Here is a 10,824-nt window from a genome sequence, read left to right on the forward strand (position 1 = left end):
TTTCAATTTGTTTTCTAAACGCCCTAACAAAATGAGTTATTTGGACATAAATGATGGACTTTATGGAACAAATCAAGCATTTATTGTGGAACTGGGATTCCTGGGAGTGCATTCTGACGAAGATCATCAAAGTTAAGTGAATATTTATAATGCTATTTCTGATTTATGTTGACTCCAACATGGCGAATATCTTCTTGGGTTGTGAATGTCTCTGAGCGACAAACTCAGATTATTGCGTGGTTTGCTTTTTCCGTAAAAAAAATACAAATAATCTGACACAGCGGTTAAATTAATTGAGGATAGCGAGACGCTAGCGTCTCAACTGGCCAATTGCCAGGGGAAATGTAGAGCGCCAGATTCAATTAAAATCCTATAAAATTCAAACTTTCATTAAATCACACATGTAAGATACTCAATTAAAGCTACACTCGTTGTGAATCCAGCCAACATGTCAGATTGAAAAAATGCTTTTCGGCGAAAGCATAAGAAGCTATTATCTGATAGCCTGCAGCCATCTGCACCAGCAGTAAACAAAGGAGCTAGCATAGCAGGCACTACACAAAACGCTGAAATAAAATATAAAACATGCATTACCTTTGACGAGCTTCTTTTGTTGGCACTCCAATATGTCCCATAAACATCACAATTGGTCCTTTTGTACGATTAATTCCGTCCATATATATCGAAAATGTCCATTTATAAAGTCAGTTTGATCCAGAAAAAAACAGCTTACAAAAAACAAAACATTTCAAAAGTTGCCTATAAACTTTGCCAAAATATTTCAAACTACTTTTGTAATACAACGTGAGGTATTTTTAAATGTTAATAATCCATCAAATTGGAGACGGGGCCATCTGTATTCAATACATGAACGAAAAGAAAAAAAAACTCTGCTCTACACGTCTTGTGCAACTCACAAAAGGGTCCCCAGTTCCGAGTTGGCCTACTTCTTCATAGCACAAAAGAATAACCTTAACCATATTCCAAAAACTGGCGACATCGTGTGGAAGCGGTAGGAACTGAAAATAGGTTCCTATTAAATATCCAATGGCAAAGACAAAATAGTGAACAGAGAGGGGAAGAAAAAAAAATCTAAAAAGTTAGTACTCAGGGTTTTGCCTGCTACATAAGTTATGTTATACTCACACATAATTCAAACAGTTTTAGAAACCTCAGGGTGTGACCAGAATTTATCCCGTTGAGTCGAGGTCTTCGGTTGGTTGACGCACACACACACACACACACAAACACACACACACACACACACACATTTTTCATTAATTACCCCCTGAGCCAGGCTTTGGAGGCTCATGTCTGTGAGTGTGTGTATGTGAGTGTGTGTATGTGAGTGTGTGTATGTGAGTGTGTGTGTGTGCGAGTGTGTGAGGTGTGAGTGTGTGTATGTGAGCGTGTGTGTATGTGAGTGCGTGTATGTGAGTGTGTGTATGTGAGTGTGTGTGTGTGTGTGTGTGTATGTGAGTGTGTGAGGTGTGAGTGTGTATGTGAGTGCGTGTATGTGAGTGCGTGTATGTGAGTGTGTGTGTATGTGAGTGTGTGAGGTGTGAGCGTGTGTATGTGAGTGTGTGTGTGTGCGAGTGTGTGAGGTGTGAGTGTGTGTATGTGAGTGTGTGTATGTGAGTGTGTGAGGTGTGAGTGTGTGTATGTGAGTGCGTGTATGTGAGTGTGTGTGTATGTGAGTGTGTGAGGTGTGAGTGTGTGTATGTGAGTCTGTGAGTGTGTGTATGTGAGTGTGTGTATGTGAGTGTGTGTATGTGAGTGTGTGTGTGTGCGAGTGTGTGAGGTGTGAGTGTGTGTATGTGAGCGTGTGTGTATGTGAGCGCGTGTGTGTGAGTGTGTGTATGTGAGTGTGTGTATGTGAGTGTGTGTGTGTGAGTGTGAGGTGTGAGTGTGTATGTGAGTGCGTGTATGTGAGTGCGTGTATGTGAGTGTGTGTGTATGTGAGTGTGTGAGGTGTGAGTGTGTGTATGTGAGTGTGTGTGTGTGCGAGTGTGTGAGGTGTGAGTGTGTGTATGTGAGTGTGTGTATGTGAGTGTGTGAGGTGTGAGTGTGTGTATGTGAGTGCGTGTATGTGAGTGCGTGTGTATGTGAGTGTGTGAGGTGTGAGTGTGTGTATGTGAGTGTGTGAGGTGTGTACGTGAGTGTGTGAGGTTTGTGTGTGAGTGTGTGAGGTGTGTACGTGAGTGTGTTAGGTTTGTGTGTGAGTGTGTGAGGTGTGTATGTGAGTGTGTGAGGTGTGTGTGTGAGTGTGTGAGGTGTGTGTGTGTGAGTGTGTATGTGAGTGTGTGAGGTGTATGTGTCAGTGTGTGAGGTGTGTAGACTGTAATGTAACCTTTACCCCAACTGGAGGCTTCCCTGACAACAGATGGGTGGAGAGACATGGATGGTAACCAAGAACACAATTTTCAACCTCTCACTTCCTCTTTCTCTCTCTCCTATTCACAAACACACACACACACACACACACACACACACACACACACACACACACACACACACACACACACACACACACACACACACACACACACACACACACACACCCCTTATTACTGTTGAAGGGAGGAATTACACCCAGGACTCCTCAGACACACCCCTCGAGAAGTGAAGTGCTCTAATCTGAGCCAGGTTTTATGCAAATGATCAACACAGTTTACAGTAAGTTGTTTGCCTTTTTTCCAGTTAGAAACATGTGACAGAGAGATGTTCTTATACCCATTAACACTTCTGTACTTCGTGACACCATACAGTCTCTGATAAACAGGGAGATAGTTAGTGTGCAGTGCAGTTATTGTCCTCCAACTTCTTTTGATGTAGATAGAGAATGGAGGAGACAGTACATGTGGACCTTAGGCCCTCTCTGAGAAAGATAGAGACATCTCTGGAAAAACTATTATCTCTGGTGTCAATGTTTCACAGGACAGGTAGACAGAGTGTGGGGGAGAGAGTGAGGGAGATACACAGAGAGACAGACATAGAAGGAGAGAGATGGAGAGAGAGAGACAATATTTGTGAGAACGTTACACATTTAGGCCTCCCCCTCCTCCCTTCCACAGAAGAAGAAAGGAGAAGTGTGAATAAATGTCTCTGAATAACTATTATCTCTGCTGTCAATGTCACACAGGAGACAGTAAATGTAGACCATAGGCCCTCTCTGAGAAAGACAGAGACATCTCTGAATAACTATTATCTCTGGTGTTCATGTCACACAGGAGACAGTACAGAATGATACAACTCTATCATTGATGGCCGACCACAGAGGGCAAAACTCGATCCTGGGAACCCCAAGAGGTGCACATTTTAGTTTAGTTTTTGACACAACACTACAAAGATAATAATTAATTAATTCATCCTCAATTTTTGGTTACTAGAATCAGCTGTGTAGTGCTATGTAACCTCTCAAAACCAGACTCATGGTCTGTGACGTGTGAATTCACAGGGTCCCATTTTACTCCATGTGAATATATTGTCACTTCAATGCTAATGTACACTGTCGTAAACTAAACTAATATAAACTAAATATACAAACTAATCTACACTGTTGTAAACTAAACTAATATAAACTAAATATACAAACTAATCTACACTGTTGTAAACTAAACTAATATAAACTAAATATACAAACTAATCTATACTGTAGTAAACTAAACTAATATAAACTAAATATACAAACTAATCTACACTGTAGTAAACTAATCTAATATAAACTAAATATACAAACTAATCTACACTGTTGTAAACTAAACTAATATAAACTAAATATACAAACTAATCTACACTGTTGTAAACTAAACTAATATAAACTAAATATACAAACTAATCTACACTGTTGTAAACTAAACTAATATAAACTAAATATACAAACTAATCTACACTGTTGTAAACTAAACTAATATAAACTAAATATACAAACTAATCTATACTGTTGTAAACTAAACTAATATAAACTAAATATACAAACTAATCTATACTGTAGTAAACTAAACTAATATAAACTAAATATACAAACTAATCTTCACTGTGGTAAACAAACATGGTTCTCAGAAAATAAGTCTGTGGTCACATGGTGATGGTTGGTGTCGTACTATTGGTTAGACAGTTTCCCCTTTAATGAGGTTGACTGTTAAAACTGTCTCTGACATTAGACTGAGTCACACAGAGGCTCCAGCTGTGCAGCGAACAGACACAAACCTACAACTGAGATAACAGCAGACTTTACAACAGTAGAAGTTACAACAGTAGAAGATACAACAGTAGAAGATACAACAGTAGAAGATACAACAGTAGAAGTTACAACAGTAGAAGATACAACAGTAGAAGATACAACAGTAGAAGTTACAACAGTAGAAGATACAACAGTAGAAGTTACAACAGTAGAATATACAACAGTAGAAGATACAACAGTAGAAGTTACTGCATTTCAACACACGTGTGTAAAGATGTCAGAGGAAATCTATGAAAACTGCGATGGATTTCGTGGCAAAAAAATAAATAAAATAGAGACCTTGATGATCATATTTACAATAACGAAAGACCCATCATGCCCTACAAGAAGGATGGAGTTGGTGATCAACATTCAGGTAACAGTTTAACCTGGTGTAGTGCTAGATGCTGACGCACACACACACACACACACACACACACACACACACACACACACACACACACACACACACACACACACACACACACACACACACACACAGAGTTCTCATTTACATAAATATTCACACCCAAGCCAATACATGTTAGAATCACCGTTGGCAGCGATTACAGCTGTGAGTCTCTGGGTAAGTATCTAAGAGCTTTGTACACCTGGATTGTACAATATTTGCCCATTTATTATTTAAAAAATTCTTCAAGCTCTGTCAAATTGGTTGTTGATCATTGTTTGGCAACCATTTTGAAGTCTTACCATAGGTTTGCAAGCAGATTTCAATCACAACTGTAACTTTGCAAACTCCAGTGTAGATGTGGCCTTGTGTTGTAGGTTGTCTGGTGGAAAGCAGACTGGAACAGGTTTTCTTCTAGGATATTTCCTGTGCTTAGCTCAATTCTATGATATTATTTTATCCTGAAAAACTCCCCAGTCCTTAAAAATGACAAGCATACTGATAACATGATGCAGCCGCCACTATGAATGAAAATATTGAGAGAAGTAATGTGTTGTGTTGGATTGCCCCCCTGTATTCAGTACAAAAAGTGAATTACTTTTGACACATTTTTTTTGCAGTATTACTTTAGTTCCACAATGTTGCAAACAAAATGTATGTTTTTGAATAGAATATTTTTTTTCTTCCTTCTTTTCAGTTTTCGATTTTTTAAAATTCTGTCAAGTAGGTTAGTATTGTTATTACAATATTGATCCATCCTCACCCTTCCGCATCCGTATCTGCAATGTTTGTCATCCTGAAAATAGGTATTTTCTCAAAATCTTACGTAGCGTCCGAACTATTATGACCTACAAACTATTATAGACTATAAACTATTATAACCTACAAACTATTATAACCTACAAACTATTATGACCTACAAACTATTATAACCAACAAACTATAATGACCTACAAACTATTATGACCTACAAACTATTATAACCTACAAACTATTATGACCTACAAACTATTATGGCCAACAAACTGTTATAGACTATAAACTATTATAACCTACAAACTATTATAACCTACAAACTATTATAACCTACAAACTATTATAGACTATAAACTATTATAACCTACAAACTATTATGACATACAAACTATTATGACGTACAAACTATTATAACCTACAAACTATTATGACCTACAAACTATTATAACCTACAAACTATTATGACCTACAAACTATTATAACTTACAAACTATTATGCTCTATTGAAAGATGAGACTCTCACAAATGTGATGGGTTCTCCATTTAGGACGTCCACAAGCCTCACACGACTCTGAAGGTCCCCAGTACCAGTTTAAAACATTTATAGACGTATATATGGAGATAATTTATGGACGTACATATGCAGATGGTTCAGTGCCTATAATAAGAGGATAAATACATGTGAAAAACCTACATGATTCCTGATCGTTCTAGTATCTCTCAGATAGAGGACACTTCAGAAGAAACTTCCTTCTGGTATTTCTGGGGACGATCTGTTGTTCCATGAACGTTCTTCCTTTCGTTTGGCTAATAACAGTAATGACTATCTGTTGTTCAATGTGTTTCTATTGGCTAATAACAGTAATGACTATCTGTTGTTCAATGTGTTTCTATTGGCTAATAGCAGTAAGGACTATCTGTTGTTCAATGTGTTTCTATTGGCTAATAGCAGTAAGGACTATCTGTTATTCAATGTGTTTCTATTGGCTAATAGCAGTAAGGACTATCTGTTATTCAATGTGTTTCTATTGGCTAATAGCAGTAATGACTATCTGTTGTTCCATGTGTTTCTATTGGCTAATAGCAGTAATGACTATCTGTTGTTCCACGTAGTGAATCTGCTATTCAATGTGTTTCTATTGGCTAATAGCAGTAAGGACAATGTGTTTCTATTGGCTAATAGCAGTAATGACTATCTGTTATTCAATGTGTTTCTATTGGCTAATAGCAGTAATGACTATCTGCTATTCAATGTGTTTCTATTGGCTAATAGCAGAAATGCCAAATTCAATGCATCATGCAATCATTTTTTTTCAATAATTTTTTTTATACTTAAAATTATAAATCCAATAGCTAAATAATCCTTGGTATCTTAAAACAATTCCATATGTCGGCTCAGACCCTCCCCCACCACCCCCGGCTTAGACTCTAGAGGGTTAATCACTATAATTGCACACAAGTGATATCTATATACAGTTGAAGTCGGAAGTTTACATACACCTTAGCCAAATACATTTAAATTCAGTTTTTCACAATTCCTGACATTTAATCTTTGTAAAAAAATCCCTGTCTTAGGTCAGTTAGGATCACCACTTTATTTTAAGAATGTGAAATGTCAGACTAATAGTAGAGAGAATGATTTATCTTAGCTTTTATTTCTTTCATCACATTCCCAGTGGGTCAGAAGTTTACATGCACTCAATTAGTATTTGGTAGCATTGCCTTTAAATTATTTAATTTGGGTCAAACGTTTCCGGTAGCCTTCCACAAGTTTCTCACAATAAGTTGGGTGAATTTTGGCCCATTCCTCCTGACAGATCTGGGGTAATTGAGTCAGGTTTGTTGGCCTCCTTGCTCGCACACGCTTTTTCAGTTCTGCCCACAACTTTTCTATGTTATTGAGGTCAGGGCTTTGTGATGGCCACTCAAATACCTTGACTTTGTTGTCCTTAAGCCATTTTGCCACAACTTTGGAAGTATGCTTGGGGTCATTGTCCGTTTGGAAGACCCATTTGTGACCAAGCTTTAACTTCCTGACTGATGTCTTGAGATGTTGCTTCAATATATCCACATAATTTTCTTTCCTCGTGATGCCAGCCTATTTTATGAAGTGCACCAGTCCCTCCTGCAGCAAAGCACCCCCACAACATGATGCTGTTCGAAACCAATGTTGTCGGCGGTGAACAGGCGGGACGTCAGGCTTGGTATTCCTAGAACCGGGGCGATAAGCAAGTGTGAAATTGAATCTACCGTTGAAGAACGGCCATCTGGCTTGCATCCACACAATGAATGGGAGGGATAACAGAGCCCTCCAGCCAGTGACACCAAACCTCAAGAGGCAGCTTAACTGCCAGGAGTTCCCGATTACCAACATCAAAATTCCTCTCTGCAGGCGAGAGCTTACGGGAAAGGAATGCACATGGGTGGACCTTCTGATCAGAGGGGGGAACGTTGAGATAGAACAGCACCTCCCCCGGTGTCGGAGGAGTCCACCTCCATGATGAATTGAGGTTCTGGGTGTGTGAAGGTGCAGCGGTGCTTGAGTTCCAGGAACGCTGCCTCTCCAGTGGAGAGTGGAGGGGGAGGTGAGAGTGGTGAGAGGTGCTGCCAGACGGCTGTAGTTGAGGGGTCCAGTGGAACGGAGTGGAGGGGGAGGTGAGAGTGGTGAGAGGTGCTGCCAGACGGCTGTAGTTGAGGGGTCCAGTGGAACGGAGTGGAGGGGGAGGTGAGAGTGGTGAGAGGTGCTGCCAGACGGCTGTAGTTGAGGGGTCCAGTGGAACGGAGTGGAGGGGGAGGTGAGAGTGGTGAGAGGTGCTGCCAGACGGCTGTAGTTGGGGATGAAACGTCTGTAAAAATTGGCAAACCCCAGAAAATGCTATATCTGCTTCGGATTAGAGGGCGTAGGCAACTCTGTGACTGTCATGTCTTGGTGGGGTCCATACGTAACTCCCCCTGTGCAATAATACAACACAGGAAAGACACAGAGGAAGCATGGAACTCACATTTCTCAGCTTTGACAAAAAGCCGTTGGAGAACTTGGCGAAAGTGTTGCTGGTGAGACTCAGGGTCCTTAGAAAACAATCGGAACGTCATCCACAAAGACAAAAACGAAGCGTCCAATCACGTCCCTCAGCACATCATTGACCAGGTTCTGGAAAACAGCAGGGGCATTAGTAAGACCTAAAGGCATGTCCAAATACTCAGTGGCCAAGTGGTGTGTTAAACACAGTTTTCCCCTCGTCCCCCTCTCTGATGCGCACAAGGTGGTAGCCATTCCGGAGGTCCAGTCTGGTGAACACAGTGGCACTGATGAGTGTGCAAGGATACTTGTTCTTGATGTTATTCAGTCTAGGCCTCAGTCTAGGCCTCAGTGACCCATCCTTCTTCACAAAGAAAAACTCAGCACCCACCCCTGGGAGGAAGAAGGCCTGATAAGTCCTGCAACCAGGGAGTCCTGGATGTACCTCTCCATAGCCTCCAGCTCGGGGCGAGAGAGGTTATACAACTGGCTACAGGGGAGAGGAGCTCCAGGCTGGAGGACAATGGTGCAGTTGTACGGCTGATGAGGTGGCAGCGACAGGACGCGGTGCTTGCTGAACATAGGCGCTAGATCGTGATACTCTGGAGGAACTGATGACAGGTCAGGATGTGGTGCTGAACACAGGAGCTAGATCGTGATACTCTGGAGGAACTGATGACAGGTCAGGAGGTTCTGGAATGGGGCACAGACAAGGCATCGGCAAGGGCAAAATGTAGACAATTCTAGTGACAAAATTAATTCCAAGTGGTTACCCTTCCAGCGGTCCAGTCGATCTGAGGGTTGTGCAACTTTAACCATGGATGGCCAAGAACCAGGGGAGAGTGAGGACAGTCGATTATGTGGAAAGTGATCCTTTCCTGGTGGTTTCCAGAGAGATGCAGGATGACAGGGGCGGTCCTCTCCCAGACACTGGCGAGGAGCTGTCCGTTGAGAGCGTTGGCATCGAGGGGTGAATCGAGTGAAACAGAGTCCAGGCCCAACTGGGTAACGACACCACGGTCCAGGAAACTCTCGTCGGCGCCTGAGTCGATGAGAGCAGGCAGGGGAAGAACCTGGCTCTGCCACACGAGGGCGCCGTCAAGCAGGGGTCTGGGGGAGAGATGGGCAGGCGATTTGGCTCAACGGTAGGTCCCCCACTACTGCCGAGCCACCACTTTTGGTGAAAACAACTGAATCCATTTTAGAATAAGGCTGTAACGTAACAAAATGTATAGAAAGTCAAGAGGTCTGAAAACTTTCCAAATGCTCTGTAGCCATGTTATTTAGACTTGTTATTCTTCTTCGTTTATTCACTGTGTATTTATTTATTGTGTCACTATTTTCAATGTTGTATATTTAACTCTGCATTGTTGGAAAAGTCTGTTGTTTACGAAGCAAATGACAAATTACGTTTGGTTTTGATTGAAATAGGTGCCGGCAATCATTTTGGGTGCCTGAACTCTGCACTATGTTTAAGCCAATATTCTGGAAGTAGTTCTGGAAGTCAAGCAGTAGAATATGTGAGGTTCTGGAACTCAGTTCTGGTGTTCTGTCCCTTGTCAATCTTGTGTATTTCCCTCAGTGATTCAAACAGAAAATGGACACAAAATTAGACACAAATACAGCAAGTTTTTCTGGTAATACTTTGTGCTTCAGTGTCTTGTCAGTGGTGGAAGAGATACTCTGGAGCTGCTGCAGGATGTCTGGGGCTGCTGTGTGTTCTCCTACTGGCTGGGATCATAGGCCTGTTTCTCTACCGTGAGTTTGATATGTTCTCACTCAAACATTCTTCATCATCAGTGGTGTAATGATCAGGGATCAATTACATTTTACATTCCAGTCAAATCAGAAAGTAAACCAAATTCCACTGTTACCTTGTTCATTGGTCATATTGTTTCACAGAGAAAAACCAATTGACCAGTTCCAACACCCTGACTGAAGAGAGAGACCAGTTACAGACCTGCGGAAACAACCTTACTGAAGAGAGAGACCAGCTACAGACTAGCAACAACACCCCGAACGAAGAGAGAGACCAGCTACAGACTAGCGACAACACGCTGACCAAAGAGAGAAACCAGTTACAGACCAGATACAACACCCTGACCAAAGAGAGAGACCAGCTACAGACCAGATACAACACCCTGACCAAAGAGAGAGACCAGCTACAGACTAGATACAACACCCTGACCAAAGAGAGAGACCAGCTACAGAAAGAGACAGAACGTCTGAAACAATCTTTAGTTGAGAAAGGTGAGTCAAATTGTCTAATGACTGTTCTGTTTGACAGTCTCTGTATCAGTTCACATGTCACTTACAAACAGGAAATTCAACTTACATTAAATAAAAATGTGAGAAAAAAAACGATGACCATTAGTTAGTACCCGTCTTCCTTGAGTGTTTGCTTGATAATTAATTAAT

The 10,824-nt window shown here is 41.2% G+C and overlaps 1 protein-coding gene across 2 annotated transcripts in view; it reads left to right on the plus strand.

Annotated features, from left to right (window-relative positions):
- The first annotated feature begins 4,549 nt into the window (after positions 1 to 4,549).
- Positions 4,550 to 10,824, plus strand: part of LOC110517443 (CD209 antigen-like protein C) — an 11,936-nt gene continuing 5,661 nt past the window's right edge. The window contains exons 1-3 of one of the 2 annotated variants that reach the window (XM_036934313.1): positions 4,550 to 4,598; positions 10,063 to 10,164; positions 10,309 to 10,656. In XM_036934313.1, the coding sequence (XP_036790208.1) occupies positions 4,559 to 4,598; positions 10,063 to 10,164; positions 10,309 to 10,656 (490 nt within the window). In that variant the 5' untranslated portion in view covers positions 4,550 to 4,558. Of the gene's footprint in view, positions 4,599 to 8,614; positions 9,028 to 9,088; positions 10,165 to 10,308; positions 10,657 to 10,824 lie in introns of those variants that run through there. The other variant, XR_005034304.1, reaches the window with a different exon arrangement.

The sequence above is a fragment of the Oncorhynchus mykiss genome, chromosome 10 (genome assembly GCF_013265735.2).
Source record: "Oncorhynchus mykiss isolate Arlee chromosome 10, USDA_OmykA_1.1, whole genome shotgun sequence".
Classification (NCBI taxonomy): domain Eukaryota; kingdom Metazoa; phylum Chordata; class Actinopteri; order Salmoniformes; family Salmonidae; genus Oncorhynchus; species Oncorhynchus mykiss.